This window comes from Camponotus vicinus, unplaced genomic scaffold, assembly GCF_025532165.1.
Source record: "Camponotus vicinus isolate PSW18456_S1 unplaced genomic scaffold, iyCamVici1.0 SCAF_2, whole genome shotgun sequence".
Classification (NCBI taxonomy): Eukaryota; Metazoa; Arthropoda; class Insecta; order Hymenoptera; family Formicidae; genus Camponotus; species Camponotus vicinus.
The window spans coordinates 13344206-13361521 of NW_028141956.1; the positions used below are offsets into that span (position 1 = coordinate 13344206).

At 31.1% G+C, this 17316-nt stretch overlaps 3 protein-coding genes across 7 annotated transcripts in view; 2 read left to right on the forward strand and 1 right to left on the reverse strand.

Annotated features, from left to right (window-relative positions):
* The first annotated feature begins 3723 nt into the window (after window positions 1–3723).
* On the forward strand, window positions 3724–7118 carry Glob1 (globin 1). The gene is made up of 4 exons (XM_083089786.1): window positions 3724–3884; window positions 4649–4837; window positions 6056–6281; window positions 6607–7118. Exons 2-4 carry the CDS (start codon window positions 4683–4685, stop codon window positions 6736–6738), a joined length of 513 nt encoding a protein of 170 aa, XP_082945912.1. The 5' UTR covers window positions 3724–3884; window positions 4649–4682; the 3' UTR covers window positions 6739–7118.
* A 137-nt stretch (window positions 7119–7255) lies between these two features.
* Window positions 7256–9652, forward strand: LOC145966053 (uncharacterized). Of its 2 annotated transcripts, XR_014436956.1 has the most exons (4): window positions 7256–7438; window positions 7509–7650; window positions 7762–8388; window positions 8554–8615. XR_014436956.1 is itself a non-coding variant. In XM_083089784.1 (3 exons), the coding sequence occupies exons 1-3, from the start codon at window positions 8139–8141 to the stop codon at window positions 9583–9585; spliced, it is 597 nt and encodes a 198-aa protein (XP_082945910.1). In that variant the 5' UTR covers window positions 7256–8138; the 3' UTR covers window positions 9586–9652. The 2 variants fall into 2 exon arrangements, 1 of the variants encoding a protein (XP_082945910.1); XM_083089784.1 differs by adding an exon at window positions 9426–9652 and having other exon boundaries at window positions 7256–8334; window positions 8554–8794.
* Window positions 9653–11253: 1601 nt separating this feature from the next.
* LOC145966521 (uncharacterized) overlaps window positions 11254–17316 on the reverse strand; it is a 32363-nt gene continuing 26300 nt past the window's right edge. For all 4 annotated transcript variants that reach the window (XM_083090626.1, XM_083090625.1, XM_083090628.1 and 1 more), the window contains exons 3-5: window positions 16594–16785; window positions 16018–16154; window positions 11254–15650 (exon numbers count right to left, since the gene is read on the reverse strand). In XM_083090626.1, coding sequence (XP_082946752.1) covers window positions 15497–15650; window positions 16018–16154; window positions 16594–16785 — 483 coding nt within the window. In that variant the 3' untranslated portion in view covers window positions 11254–15496. The remainder of the gene's footprint in view (window positions 15651–16017; window positions 16155–16593; window positions 16786–17316) is intronic.

Here is a 17316-nt window from a genome sequence, read left to right on the forward strand (position 1 = left end):
GCGAATGTTTTCGTCTCTAAACGTGAATCCTCTCTCGCGCGAAGGATTATTAAAAGTGCTTAGTGAAATAGTGCTGGTGGACGTCGTCGATATCGTGCAATTTTAACAGCAATCCATTCCTGTGTTCCTGATATTCGTCGAAGTCGGTCTGGTATATTTCAAGTTTTCATTGATGTGCAACTGGATGGTGAATTGTCTAATGTATGTATGTATATTTACTACGTATTATTGTTGGATATAATCGTATCTCTCTCAGTATTATATCTCTTGTAATAAAATTTGGTCAATATATATATTTCGCGATCATTTCTAATGCTTATTAAAATATTTTGAATTTTATTTCTAATACATTAAAAATATCAGCTATATTCACGTTCATCAGCTAATTCACGTTAATTGTACTCTTCCTTTGTTCTCTTCTACCAAAGAAGCTAAAGCGTGTGCGAGTGTGTATATTTATTTCGTATGAAAAGTGCAAAACAGAGGGAGATGCGATTAAAATGCATATAATCAATCACACATTGACATCTCGATCATTTTAATATTTCGAGAGTCAATATTAAATCTATTCTTTGAATAGATTTTAAAATTGCATTTGAATCTCTCTCAGTATTTCTTGTAATAATTCGCTAAGTATATTTCGACCATTTTTAATTTTATTAAAATATATAAATTTTTTTCCATATTAAAAATATTAAAAATATTAGCTTCATTCGCGCGTTAATTGTATTCTTTTCATGTTTATTTTTTTGCTCTTTCGCCAAAGAGAGTAAAACGTGTGAGTGTGTATATTTATTTCGTATCAAAAATGCAAAAGAGAGAGAGATTAAAAAATGCATGCAACCAATTAAACGTTGCAAATACCTCGATATCTCGATTATTTCGATACTTTGAGAATCGTAATATCAAATCTACTATTTGAAATCGCATTTATGCATTTGAATCTCTCGCAGTGTTATATATCTCTTGTAATAATTCGTTAAATATATTTTTCCACCATTTTTACTTCTATCAAAATATCTCTAATTTTATTTCTATACTATAGTTAAAAAAATATTAGCTCCGTTCATATAACGTATTAATTATACTCTTTTCGTATTTATTTTCTTTGTTCTTTCGTCAAAGAGGTTAAAACGTATGGGTGTACTCGTATATTTACAAAAAATTCAAGAGAGATTCGACTACAATGAATGTAATTAATTACACACTGTAATTGCTTCGACTCGATCTTCTCGGTCCTTCGAGAATCGCAATATCGCTTTTGAGTAGATTTTGAATTCGTGAAACTGCACTTTGAATCACTCGGTATTTCCCACAATTGTTTTTATTTAATAGTGAATCTCACGCGCGAATAATCACCGGAAGTGTCTCGTAATTCATTGTAACGTGAAAACTTTGCGTGCAATTGCTATTACACATAATATCGATATCATTAAATTTTTATTTATTTTTGCGTGTTCGATCGATGTCGTTGTCTCATCTTTCAAGTCTTTCATTTCTTCGTCAAAAGTGCAGCAACAATGCAACAAATGCACAGTCATCACCAGGTATGTGTAGACATGTAGATTTATCATCATTTTATCTTTTCTAAGACTTGAATTAAGCAATGCTCACCTCCACAGAAATGATGTTGACAGAAATGATTTGCGCAAATTATAAAAATCGCGATTCTAATTTTAGAATTTTAGGTCACAATTGTCTTTTATTTCCTAAAATTCTGGGATTTTTCAATATTACGTTAATATTTAATTGAGGGCCGTCTGAGTCTGAACTTATATTTATCTTTTATTGGGATCACGTTTCCTGGACATTGTATTTTTCGTGAACCAAAAATGTGAAACATGTCTTATACACGTGGTTAATCGATAATATATGTCAAAACAAGCTAACCATGCGCGTGAGACATGTTTGATGTTTTTGACAAAAGTATAATGTCTGTATAAGATATGCGTGCGTAAGACATGTTTGATGTCTTTGACAAAAGTATAATGCAAATATAAGATGTGTATATCTATTATTCGAAATTTTTACATCTCGTTCAAGATTTGGAAACAAAATATCATGAAATATACAAAATTGAATGGGAATACATGTTATATTCGAATGAAAAGTGTTAATATTATTGATTAAAAAATAAATCAATATTAGATAATTAAAAAAATAAATTTTTGTTTCCTCTCAGTTGTCATTCATACACAGATACAAATAACACAGGCCCACAAAAAAAAAAAGTACCCTGTGCTGGCGATCTGACTAGGCTAGTCTTATGTATTTTGGCCCGCTGAATTCGAATCTGACGTCAGAATTGCTCCATCACATCACAGTTTTTTTTAAATCTCAAAAGAGAAAGACGAAAATTTCGTAAAAATCGACATTCTAGGGTAGTAAGACTGCGCTTCTTGAGGGAAAAGTTACCGAAATCATATTTCCATGTATTTTCTGGCATTATAAATCCAAATCCGATTTGTCACACCAATCATACCATCGATTCCATTAACATTTGTCATGAAAAAGTAGCAATCTTCCGTATTCCATATTTGATTTTAGTTCATTCATATATCTTATATTGGAAAGAATTAATCTTATATTCTCCAAGTCCAAATTTTGAGAAAAATATTTTCGAAACTTACAGCTTCTAGCTGTTGAGTTCGTATAAGATGCAGAAATTTCTTTATATAGGTCACAAACCTCTTTTCATGTCTTTAAAGCGCTAGAGGTACATGAAAAAAAAGATTGTGCTATCTGGAGGTAAAAACCTATCTTAATATCTTCGCATCTTGATAAATAGAATCTGTTTGCAGTAAATTTTAGGTGTTACAACCTGAAAAAATAAAAAAAAATAAAAAATGAGCACAAAAAAAAATTGAGCACAACGTTTATATTCTAGGTCGGATTTGGATTTATAATGTCTGAAAATACATTAAAATATGATTTTGGTAACTTTTTCTTTAAGAAGCGCAGTCTTATTACCCTAGAATGTCGATTTTTACGAAATTTTCGTCTATTTATGAGATTTAAAACAAACTGTGACGTGATGGAGCAATTCTGACGTCAGATTCGAATTCAGCGGGCCAAAATACATAAGACTAGCCTAGTCAGATCGCCAGCACAGGGTACTTTTTTTTTGTAGGCCTGTGTAATTGTAACAATTATATGAAAGAGATATGTGTATATATATATTATTTTTACATCTTATATTAAACATTTCAAAATGGTGTACATCACTGTATGGGAAATGTTTAATATAATATAAGGAAATGTATAGGAGCAAACGATTGTATATTTAAATGCAGTTAGAAAATATTTTTTCCTTCCAAATGTAAACAGAGTTTATATTAGCATGTATGAAATTTATTTTATGCAATTATCGAAAGGATTTCGCGATTATTATCCGTGTCACATTTTTCATTTATTGTTGGTATAATCGAGATCTCTGGAGACTTATATATGATAAGTCAAGTTTATGGACTTTGGAATAACTCGCCAACGCAATGTAATTTCTTCATTACGCGTATTCGAAAATGGATTGAATCTACGGAGCCGAAAAGAAAGAACAATCCGGCGTTCGTTATCAATGGCGGATTTCGCGCTTGTTATATAATAACGAGATCCTTGGAGACAATCGGACTTTGGAGTGTCTCGCAAATGTAACGCAATTTCTCTTCATCGGTGTATTCGGAAGTGGAGAGTGGGGACAGCTTTAAAATAGTTAGATCGCCCGCAGCATCGAGTAGTCGCTGCTTGACCAGTGTGCACGCGTGGCACGTGACATATCGTACTGAATTATAGAGTAATTGATACGATTCTCGATAAGCGAGCCTCATACCATCGTGCCAATTTGCAGTTGCTCGCGCAGTGTCTCTGGTGTCTCCTCGCTCTGCCTGGTATCACTCGGCTTATAGTTACCCTTTACGCTCCATTTTCATAGACGGTTTAAACAATCGCGATATCAAGGTGGCCAAAAAGAGAGAAGAACGATAAATGAATATGTATCGCGAGAAAGAAAAAGATTACGAACATTTATTCATCCTATTTGATATTTTTGATGTTGGGTCGAGTCGTTGATTCCTTTTGCTTTTTCTTTTTATCAATCGATACTTTGTTGTTTGTCTACTGATTAACGTAATGTTAATTTTGATATTCACGTAAATTTCTCATAAGATGCATAATAAAAGAAAGAGCGTTTTTAACAAATATACTCAAAATTAATACCATTTGTATGTGATATTTTATATTTATCTCTTCAAGAAATATATAGTAATATATTTTCTAATATTTTTTTCTGCTACACGAGTGCAATGATTTAAAAAATGTAATATACTAGAGAGAGAATATATGAAATTGGTTATCATTTTATCTCGGAATATTTATATTCTTATCTCTCTTATTTTTGAAAGAATTTGATTCTTCATTTACATTCATCATATTTTATATTTAAATGATACAGATATAAAATTGCCATCGAACAATAATAATCAAAATTATAAAACGCCTCGTTTTTTTAGTTAAGTTTAGTAAATTAAAGTTTGTAAATATTGTCGCATATTCCTTTAATCACATTTCTATATTCTTGAGCTTTTTTAAAAGCTTCTTTTGAAGGTTACATGTGGAATAATCATCTGATCAACGATGCATGATTGTTTTCCAGAGATTAGGTTCTATTCTTGTACGGCGCGACGAATATGGCGTGGTTTCGCGGTCTATTTAATTTCTTTCTGGACGATAGTAAGTTAGACGAGAAAATTGGCATGACGGAGAAGCAAAAGAGGCTGGTGCAGAACACATGGGCGATCACTCGTAAAGACGAGGTGTCGGCCGGAACCGCTATTATGATCGCGTGAGTGAATTATTGTTTTTCTTCGTCCGTTCCACTTTCGCTGTTAGGTCGATTTTGGTGACGATAAATCGGAAAAACGATGAACATTGCCAACGTAGGCAGCTTGAGGATATCGTAAAATAATTCTCCTGCAGACGTCAATAATAGTTTTGCGATGCACGTGCGGAATTTGAAATTCTCTCTCGCTCTCTGTCTCCCTATTGACACAACTTCCTTCGTTTTCGAAAACTTCCGCATTCTAACGAGCCATTTATTTATTTTAATTAATTATCGATGCGTATCATTGAACATCCATGTCACGCATCGCAGACCTCGTCGCGAACAACTCTCACGTCTCGTTCGAAACCAATCGGATCCGCCGATGCTATTGCGTCGCGATGTATCGCGAAAGACGCGACAGAGAGTGCACGTTACGAAAATTTCAACAATTTCAGTTTTGTTATACGAAACGGAATTAAATTATTGCAATTATCCTTCGGTGCAATTGAAAATTGCACATTCGAAGAGCGATGATGCGCACAGAACTTGCGATTTTTAAGCACGTGAAAGACGACACACATATGCGACACGCTTCTATCTAAGTGTTAAACTTGCTTATTGATAACGATGATTTTAATATCAAGATTTAAATCGAGCGAATCTGTGATTTTATTACGGAAAAACTAGCTGCATTATCGATCTAAACATTTCATTGCTCGATAGTCCTTGGTTTATAATAGTTCTTGATAATAATTATTGCACGTTTTCTCTCTCTCTCTCTCCCCCCTCTCTCTCTCCAAAGTCTAAAATTATATAATTGTAAGTAATTGTGTGTAATTACATAATTACATTATTCGTAGGTTTTTTCGTGAAATATGTGAGAAAAGAAAAGATACAATGTTCCTTACACGAAAGATATAATGCGTATCAGAAGATCGATTTCGCAATTCTTTATGATAAACTGTGTACATAAATAGAATGATTCACTTAAGTTGCTCAATCATATTAACTTCTACCTACAATGAGTACCGTGTTTTCATCATCGATTATTTATTCTCATATTATTGATGCATAATGCAAAGAAAAACACTTTATCTACAGTCTTATCTTGAGAAAATTCAATATAACTTTAGTAATAAAGAGCCTTGAAAAAATGAATTTATTTCTTAAAGAAAAAATCTCTTGTTATTTATTTTTTTTTCAAAATATACGGTACATAACTCGGAATCGTTCTTATAGCCTTTTCAAACAATATCCCGAGTACCAAAAGCAATTTAAGCCATTTAAGGACGTCCCGATCGACGAGTTGCCGAAAAACAAGAGATTTCAAGCGCATTGTGTCAATATTATATCGGCAATTAGCAAACTGATTGAGCAAATGTGCGATCCGGAATTGATGCAAGCGACCCTGATTAATCTAATCGAAAAGCACAAGAATCGTGGACAAACGCAGGAACAGTTTGAAGTAAGTGAAGATTCTTCTTGTTTTCCATGATGTAACAACGACATCTTGCATTAAGAATTTTGTTTATGAACCATCAATCTTTTTGTCGTAATTTATCATAATTTAATCGACCGTTTTAAAAAGAATATTTTAAGTTCTTCGTGTTTTCTGTAGATAAGAATTCTTTAATTAATGAAGTAGACCGTAAATGTGAATATATATTAAAGTTTTATCTTTTGGGGACAATCTCTGATAACTTCGTTAATTTTAAGATTTTTATTTTAATTTATGACATATAACTCTGAAATGTATTTTCCTTTTTCTTAAAAAATAATAATTTTTTCAGAATTTAAGACAGCTGTTGGTGAAACTCTTTCCCTCTTTATTCGGAAAACAGTATACACAGGAGGCGGAAGTGGCGTGGAAAAAGCTATTAGATTTGATGTATTCGGTCATTCATGAGGTTTATAAAAATTAAGATATCTTCAATGTGTGTGTGTGTGTGTATGTCGCAATTTTTGAATTGTAATTGACAAAAAATGTATAATATATATTATATACGTATAGCTTTTGAAAATAATAACATTTATCAAAAGATTTATAATCAATCGTGATGGGGTGATCACGGTTTTGCCTAACGTGATTTTTACGCAACTTACATACGACTAATTACATAACTAAACACTCGCATATAATTAATTTTGCGGCAAAGAGAGGATAATATTTGTTGTTTCTTACAAATATATCGATTTGCGTTTCAAGAAACGAAAAATGCTCGATTAACGAAACTGATATAATACGACATTGTGATAAAATTTATACCGTGTTATATGTTTCACAATAAATATGTAAATTATCTATTGTAGCAATTTTTCAGCTACATCCTTAAGAACCTTTTCTCTCTCTCTCTCGCTCTATTTTTATCTCATAAAAAATTTCATTTGTAAATCGGTAAATATCATTAAGAAAATGTGATGTTAGCCAAGTATGTATTATTCGCGCGCGATATATTTCGATATTTTATTTATTACATATTTTATGATTTGCCTAACCGTTAAACGTCAATTGCTTATTGTTTACTATTAATCTTTATGAAAAAAATAAAGGATGGTATAAAAAGTGTTTGAATTAACGAGGAATGAATGATAGTGGCGCATCTATCTCCGATATTTTATCAGGTGAGTTGAATGAAGGTTTTTGGAGCAAGGACGCGAGAACAGTGGCATTCCGATGGCAATTGTATTTTAGGACGTCGATCGATCTCCTTATCCTTACATGTTGCCGGAGGCATCATTATCGGGATTATAATTCTGACCTGCTGCTGCACTTTACTCGTGAGAAACAAGTGCGCGAGAATCATCGATAAGCTTACAGGGAGAAAGAAGAAAGAGTCAGTATGAAATCGCTCTATGCGTTTCTTCGAGGCAGATTTTTTTCTTTAATTTCGAGATACTATGAGATTCGAGAGAATGATTTTAATCTGCGCGAAATATATGTTCAGGAAGTATTCTCCTCCCGATATCGAGGAAGGACGGAAGAAGAAGCGAGTGAAAAAATTACGGAGAAAAAGGAAAAGGACTCTTTCGCCAGAATTGATGGAGCCGGAAGTCATCGCGCCGATTATTCCCAGGGAGCCGGAGAGATCGGAAGATGCAATCCCTTGTTACAAATGTTACAGAAAAAAGAAGAGAAGACCCAAGAGACAGACACGATGATACATATGATGAGAGAGAAAGATCGATCGATAAGTAAACGAGTGAACATCTTTTTAGGGAATTGAAGAAAAAAAATCTCGATATCACCAAATGACAATTTCTTTCTTTGTTTTCGTTCGCGCAATCCTCTCTTCTCCCTTTTTCTAACCTTGTTTGAAGAAAAATGCGATCTTGGGCAATCTATATTTACATTATGATTAGTGTGACAATTTTCGGATTGACAGTTCGCGCCACGATAGACGTGAATCTCAGCGAATTGGAGTATCTCGCGGCACGGCTTGATCCATTCGAGTGCCGGCGATTGATCGCCGCGCTTCATTACAAGACTTACGACTTGCCAAAGAACTTGGCCGCGGCTGGTTAGCCTTTTTCCCCTCTGAGTGATTCGTTTATCTCGCTTAAAAAATTCTCCGGTTATTTATTAATTAATTTATTATTTAATTAATTTTCATTTAATTATTTAATCAATAATTAAATTAAATTATTAATTAATTAATTAATTATTAATTAATTTAATTATTTATTTATTTATTTATTCACATACTGAAAATATCTAATGCTATTTCCGCGAATGAAAGAGCGTAAAGTAGATGAGGAGATTCCGTGTCTGCGTCAATTGCTCCATTGGAATAGTTCCCCCGGGGAAGGCAGAGGAAAGACGCATGCTGCGATAGTACATCGTCTTCGACAACTAAATCGCAACGATCTCGCCGATTGGCTCGGCAAAACCGCCTTCAAACAACTGGGAAAAGATCTAGACGATGCTATCGCTTCGCCTTTCGAGGATCTCGTCGCCGACGAGGAAATGGAAACTAGCACGTCAGCACTCCAACATCCTTAATTACTTTCAAGGCTATGCAAAATATACTTCACGTACAAAATGCGAAAAGTACTTTTTAATCATAAAATATAAAGCGAAGCGAGGATGGAAATACATTATTTAAACACGGATAAAGTGAACGATTTAAATATCACAAAGACATTTCTTATAAATTACATATATACATATTTAAATATAAACAAATATTTAAATAAATCTCTACTCTCCTACGTGCGCTGAACACTTGTATTTGAAATGAAATTGCCTAGCTCTGACTATAATCTAATCTTTTTACCTTGACCTCTCTATGCACTATTTCTTTTCTTAATGTAAAGGCTATCCTTGATATTTCCTACACATGAAAATTTCGTAACACGAGATAAGAGAAATTATACTCTTTGAAAATATTTTAGACTTACATTTTAAAGTAATTTTTTTGATATAAAAAAGTCATCAAGTTTTTAAATTTTATTTTTTCTTTCGAGATTTCTCGAATGTAACATGTTGATTATTATATTATTTAATCTTTTTTTATTTCGTGATTCTATGTCACCATATTTATTTTTTATCAAAAAATATAAGACTAAAAAGACATCAGTTTTGCAAGCATATTCCACTTCACATTTACAGTTTGTTTACAACAACTGAATCTGTTATTTGGACTCGAGAGGAAGATCCTTGGTTATCGATCGATACATTTTTCATGGCGCTTATGCTTGGATTGTTAGGAACATTACTCGTTTTAATTGTTGCCATTATCGTACACACCATCAAGAGCAATAAAAATTAAACTCCGCGTATATGTGTTTCTCTAGAGATTTAAGTAAAATAGTTTGTACAATATAAAAATGTCTATTATATGTTAAAAAGAAAATAAATTAATAAAAAATATCGCTATTTTCTGATTTTCAATTTATTATTAGCATCTTCTATTTCTTATAAATATAAGTACACTCAGTTCCAAAAAAAGCGGTACACTTGAAATTTGGAAAAAAATCACCAAATTTCAAATGACGATAACTTTGTAAATAATAAAGATAGAAAGGTCTATAAAAAATGAAAATAAAGTTTGAAATCTCTACTTTAAAACTAGGTTCTCCGAAATGTTGCGAGATAACATTTTTAAAAATGACGGATGACGAAATGAGAACATGCAAAATTGAAAAATAATTGTTTGAGTTTGCCATGACACGTGGCGAGAATTAAATGTCGCAGGTCAATGGGGTCAAAAGCATATGATAGTACAGAGACTCCTCTTTAAAATGCTTTTTTGTTTATCTCGATTCGATAATTTTTCGCCGAGTTATACGCATTTGGAGTAAAAAGCCGCTTTTTTCTTCAATGAAATAAGTTATTTTCAAGAAAATTGTATTATGTATAAATAATTTTTCGATTTCGTTTCGAAATATCTGTCAAAATTAACCAAATAATACATGTTGTAATAAAATGCAGGTTAAATTATAAATTTACGCATAGAAAAATACACAAAAACAATAGTTTGAAATCATTTTCAGGTACTCAAATATTGCTTACACGGTAAGTATTCAGTATCGGTTTGGAAATTAAAAATTTTTTTTGTCATTTAATGAATAACATTTTTGACAACAATCTTTTACTCATAGAATGATACAAAATTTCCATTTCCACTCAAGGACTTCATTATGAATGAAAGATTGTCGGAAATGTTTGTTAAATGATAAAACAGTCTTAATCTTCAAAGCGATACTGAATGTTTATATCATGCCTATTTAAGGATTATAAAAAATTTGTTGTTTAAAATTTAAAATCCGCGCTCGTTACATCACTTCTCCACTATGTTTGTGACAATTATCTACTTGATTATTTTTTATCCATAATATCACATTTATCGTACAACAAACATTCTCTCGGGTCACACTTATAATTACAACAAACATTCGGATTGATCCATCTAACGATTGCGTTTCCGATTTCTTTGGTTCTCTGTTTCTTGTGATTTTTGGTTATCTCCTTTTTACTATATTTTTCGCTCTTTTAATATATTATATCAATTTTCTAAAGTATTTGCATAATTATTTTTTTGCAATGTTTGACCATTTAAAAATGACTTTAAACTATGTATTGCTTTTACGAATTTTACTCCCTACGGTTGAACCCGATGAGAGGCTTGTAATACTTGATAAATTAAATTGTTAGATATTTTTGCCAAAACATATATGATTTTTTAATTTTGCATATGTATTTTTCTATCGTAGTCTTATAATTCGATCTATATTTCACTGTGATATATATTATTTTGTTAACAGATGCTGAAAATAGTGAGAAACCGAAATGAAATATATTATTTAATAATTGAATTTATTTGAAGACTGTTTTCTCTGTGTCTGCTTTTTATTAATCAATCATTATATCAGTTTTCTGTTGAATAATAAAAAATGTCTACCTAAGGTATTTAGGAAAGAAGTTAATATAAACGAGCAACTTTTGGGTGTGAATCACCCTGTATATTCTTGTGTAAAACTCTTAAAACATAACGTATAATATATTTACATGAAAAATGTCACATACGATAAAGTTGCGGAATCTTTTATGATAAAATAGTTTCTGTAAACATCAAAGCCGACTTAGATTTAATTATGTAAAAATAGTGTGAGGACATAATTAAATTCTAATTGCTTTTATCTAACGCTTACGAAAATAATTCATACTCACAAGCACAAGTGATCGTTTAAATGTGCGCACGCATTATAATAATTTTACTCGATAATATCAATAATAAAATATAATTATTAATGAGTGACTTTACGTGACAATGACCATGGCAATGGCAATGACAATGATAACAATGCTATAATAATTAGTTGTGATGATAATGCTATCGCTAATAGTGATAATAGACTATAGATTTATGACTTACGGCTTCGAAACGCGCGTAAAATTGTGACTGAGAAATTAATCATAATCTAATGGTAATAAGACTACTGTATGACAATAACGCGTATTTGCGTGAAACTTATGACAGTTAAATAATGTACTATTTAATCGCATTCGATTTGCCGAAAACGCATAACTAAGGTTTTAGCATAGCCGTTATCTGTTAGTTTGGCTGATCTGGTTAGCCCTATCACATTATCATTATGCTTCGTAAATAAGATCTGTATTTTTATGGAAACTTATATAACGCATATTTTCTAAAAAACATGTGGCTGAAATTGTAATTAACCCGCCATGGAATCATCAGATGTAAAATTTAGCTAATTTTCATATTTGTTAATTATATTCATAATTGATAATTGGCCAAAGACGAATAATTACTATTATAATTTACAGTTAAAAATATTGGTGAGAGATTTATAGTCAATGTGTGTTAAAAATTATAAATGTGTAATTATTGGTCGATTAATATCGATCGCAAAGGCACTGCAACGATACGATTGATTATCCAGATAGCAAGCGCATATCATTTTGTCAAATAACGTCCATTTGCAACCTGGGTATTTACGTATTAAAATATAAGTTTTATCTTTTATATAATTTTTCCGGACGGAATGTGAGCAAAATGCAAGTTGCGAAAGATGACTGCTATAAAACATTAAAGTAACATATCATTAATTTAATAAAGTAACAATAATAATAATGTAATAATAAAATAACAGAAATAATAATAATAATCTTCCGAAATATATTCTACAAAATAATAGAATTATGAGAATTATAAAATATTAAGAGATATAATATCTAACAACCATATAATAATGGTGTAATGTAGGAATGTAGGTGTAATGTAATGGTATAGCAGTAATAGTAATAGGAATTAAAAGTAGGAGTCATAATTTTAATAGTAATAGCAATAGTAATAGTAATAATAATAATGATAGTAACGAGATAGTATTAGTCGTAAAAAAATAATGTAATAAAAATAATAATAATAATAATTGTGATGATGATAGCCGATATATCTTGTGCTAGATCGAGAGATAACATTGATAAAATAATAAATTAATGATAATTTAACGATCAATCAGAAAAAAAATCGTAATATGAATTTACACAACCATGCATGTTTTATTTTCGCCGCACGATATAAATATTTTCTGAATATGTTTCTGATATATTCTATATGTATGTACAACGAAATATGTATCTTTTTGAACGAATTCATGTCATTGAAATAAAAAGAAAGACGAGTCTAGATAAAAGGAAAAGAAAGAAACACAAGACAAAAATACGGAAAAAGTACAAAAAAAAGAGAGGTGAGAAAATAGAATAAAATATAATAGAATGTATATACAGAAAAATAAGAGAGAAAGAGATGATGAAGTGTATGTTTTAAATTTTTAGATTATATTTATGTATACTTTCAGAGATCTAGCGCATTTTTTAAAGATAAATCTTCCTCGATAAATCAGAAATCGGAATACGTCATTCTTAAATAAAGTTTTTTAAATTAGGAATTTTTTTTATTTTGATATGTTTAACGATTTTGGAATTGCAAGATGCATATAAAGATATATTTAATGTATTATCTAGTCCTTTAACTTTATATGTACCGCAACAAAGAGCAATTTTATTAAAACAAGATACTTTTTCAAGGCTGCTATCGCGAACTTAAAATATTAACAATTGAGCATTTTATCAAAATTATTTTTCGACTTTAAAGCTTCAATAACCGACTGAATGCTTGAATTTTCTTAACAATATTAGTAATACATCTGAAAAGAGAACCATACTTGAGTCGTTTAAATTTATTAAAATGCATTCTCTTATCTTTAAGACCTGCAGTGCAGTTTGTAATCTATAGATTTTATTTGTCAATATTTCAGCCAATTTAGAGAAGAAGTGTAATTGGTGATTTATATTTATATTTAAATTTGCTTATCCAAGATAAAGTTTGAAATATTTTTAAAAATTGAAAAAACGACACTATTTGAAAGGCGTTATATTAGAATTTACTTACAAGTTTCCAACTACTTCCTAACAGGTGCAAAAACACATTAAAACAATTGCAGCGTATATGTGATTTTTTGCGAAACATAAATGAACAATGTAATAATTAATAAAGCGATTGTACGATTTATATGAAAAATGAATTATGTCCAGTGCAAGATAAATTGCCAACTGTTTTCTATCTGGCTCTATATACACGTAGTCTATTAGCTACACATTTGAGTTGACAATAATAATCTTTGCAGCAATGTTGTTATAAGCTAATATCGTTATTGTAACATAGTCTCTCCTGTCGAGTTCTAAATTTTCACATCCAAATTTTGCTCGCACGTATTCACTTGGAGACTAGTCTAGTAGTCGCTGTTGATCACACATTTACGTATTACTTGTAAGGCATTTTCAATTAGATTCACTGGATCATCAGGTTTTTGTCGTGCCTCTCGATAATTTATTTTCGGCCTCAACAACTCTTGATTATAACGAAATTTATAGCCAATTATAAGGATGTTCCAGATCATTTAACGTTTATATATAAATACGAGAATTTTGTAAAAATTCAGGAATTTATAAAATTTTTGAGAGAATGATTAGATAATTTGTTTCACTTCACTATAATAACTGTAGATAAGATGCTGTTTGATTCATGTCGATGTGACAATGACTACCTCTTTGTTTTCTATTTTGAATAATATGCTTATACAATCTCATCTCGATATAATAGCCATCTCTATGAAACAATCATTAAAGGTTGTTAGTAGTTGTATATGAGTTTCATTTTATATAATATAAGAGCAATTTATTACTGCTTTTTATAATCATCAAGACGATATGAAAAACTGCGTTTAGAATTTAGTTAGTTAGAGTTTTTTGTTATTTGGATCTACTTCTGCAGTTTTATAAATCCTTGTTAATTTTGTCAGGTTGATATATTCCTCTGTAACAGATAGTTATTGTCTGCAGAATCTTCGCACAGTATTTCAGATGTACTTTATCCATAATACTTGGCACTCATTCTTCTTACTTTAATTGCAACATGGTCGAAGACTTGAAGTACTTTGGCTTATTGATTACTCGGATATTTCTTGAGCATTTTGTCCGCCTCTTAAAGTGTTTTCTTTTGTGCCATTATGAGTTTAAAACTTAGAGAAAATTTGTACTTAGTGTCGTTATATAACTTCATCATTCTTGATTCCGAAGAATCGGACAGTTTAACGAAGATGCATATAACACTTTCAAAGCTGATCTTGTCAATAAACTTGTCTACATCGTAATCAGTAATTCATTAATTGGTCGCAAACGATGTTCATTCATCGTATTCATATCATTAAAAGTATATTAAATCGTCTTAACACGCGTGAAAAAAATTCCGAGCAAGTTTGCATATATCTAATTGAAACCTTTTGTTTATTGACTTATCTTTATATATATAATATTATGCGCTAACTCTGAAATATACATATATTCTAAAACACGTGTTCTCTTTTTCTCTCTCTTTTCCATATATATTCTATTATATTTGTCTCTTCTTTTTTCTCTTCTATCTGATCTTTCCTTTTATTGCGTGTATCTGTGAAATCATTTTTGATCATCTTTATATTTTTCGGAATTTTTCAAAAATATACAACGATCTACGAAGATCCATGGCGACAATGAGTGAATCATCGCGGATTGCTGTCCTTACGAAAGGCACTAACATGATAGTTTATCACAGAGTCTATGTGTATATGTGCATGTGCAACACATGTCTCGATAAGTATCGCTTAAATTGAATTTCCTTAGATCCTGCGTTCTAGATCCTCGTGAAGAAGGCTATTGTTGTTGGTCTCGTGGATCGAAGCGGGCGATGATTCGTCGGGTTGTTCGCCCCCGCTTAATTCTAATTGACCGGTACTGTCACCGCTGCTAGAACCGCACTCACCATCGACAAACCTAAAGAAATATTTGTTTATTCAAAGTATATTAAATGGTGAAATATTCGCATTAAAATATGCGCGAAAAAAATTCCGAATAAATTTACATACATCCAATTGAAATCTTTATTTTTAGCTTCTCATATTTTTAATTTTTTTTATTGATTTCGATATATATTTTTTAATATATATTTAATATATATTTTATATATATTTTTTAATATATATTTTTAATATATATTTTATATATATTTTATATATATTTTTTAATATATATTTTTAATATATATTTAATATATATTTTATATATATTTAATATATATTTTTTAATATATATTTTTAATATATATTTATCTTATGTTTTGAAAAACAAGAACAATACTCACGTGTACGGTTGCTCCTCGCCGCGCATCTCACATATGACATTCGTCAGTGCCATTATATAATTTTTAGCCAGCGTGAGCGTTTCGATCTTGCTGAGCTTCCTCTCCATTTTTACGTGTGGTATTACCTCGCGTAATTGCTGGAAATTACGACGAGAGAAGTGAATCGAAGATCTATCTGTTACATTGAGCCGTAAATTCGCGTTAAATATTATATACGGCGCCAAAGATTGCAATTTCTAATCGAATATGATCCTCCGCAAAGAGTTGATAGATTTTTAATGATGCTGTTATATGATCGATCAATAAAACGGGCAGGCTTGTCGAACAGACTCTATCGATTTGTACAGACGCGACTTGTCATCATTTATCTTCTACACACAAATCGATTTCTCCGCACTCTGCCATTGTTTGCATTAACGTTCAACGCCGGCGAAACTTGTTTTCGAATGTTTGTTCATTAGCGGTTCTATGGAATAATTTTATATGGTAATAATTAATCAAATATTATTTTCGCTCTCATTGTGTTTGCTTCAATTTAATCGCTCTGTAGCACAGTTTTTTTCGACAAATTGTTACCTCAAAAGCATCGTTGAGCGAGTGCATTCTCATCCTCTCCCTCTCATTACTTTCGAGCCTCCTCAGGTTCCTCTCACGCGCGGAAATTCCGCTTTTCCGTCTCCTCGTGGTCGGTGGTGCGCCACCGCGGTTTCTCCTCTTCGCCTGCTTCGGACTCCTCTCGCTTCCGCTGCTGTCGCTCTCCTCGCCCACCTGTTTTCATATTCGATTCTTATGACAGAGAATAGATTTTTTTTCGAATGTACTATTTATACATAAATTATTGCGCACTCTCTCAAGATATGAATATGGACGAATGTCCATTGAAAGGAATGTCCATTGAAAATGTCCTAGAAAGGAAGTTTTCGAGACAGAAAATATCATACGTGAGGATGTAATGCGCAAGATTTTTTTTTAATTTGATAATAAAATATATAATATAACATATAATATTACATATATTATTGTAAAATACATAACATAATGTTCTCATTTATGCAACTTGATAATGTAAATAAATGTCATTGTAATAAAAATTCTCTGAATAATATAATTTAATTCATGTTAAGTTGGAAAATTTAACAGTATATTTATAAAAAAAAAATAAATTGTGAAAGTACTTCAAAAAACAACATATTTCATGTTCATACTTTCCTATTCGAACAATGTCGTTAGGTTAGATTAGGTTATAAGTTAGGTTATAAACGAGCCTTATATTGACTCGCGATAATATATTACATAATG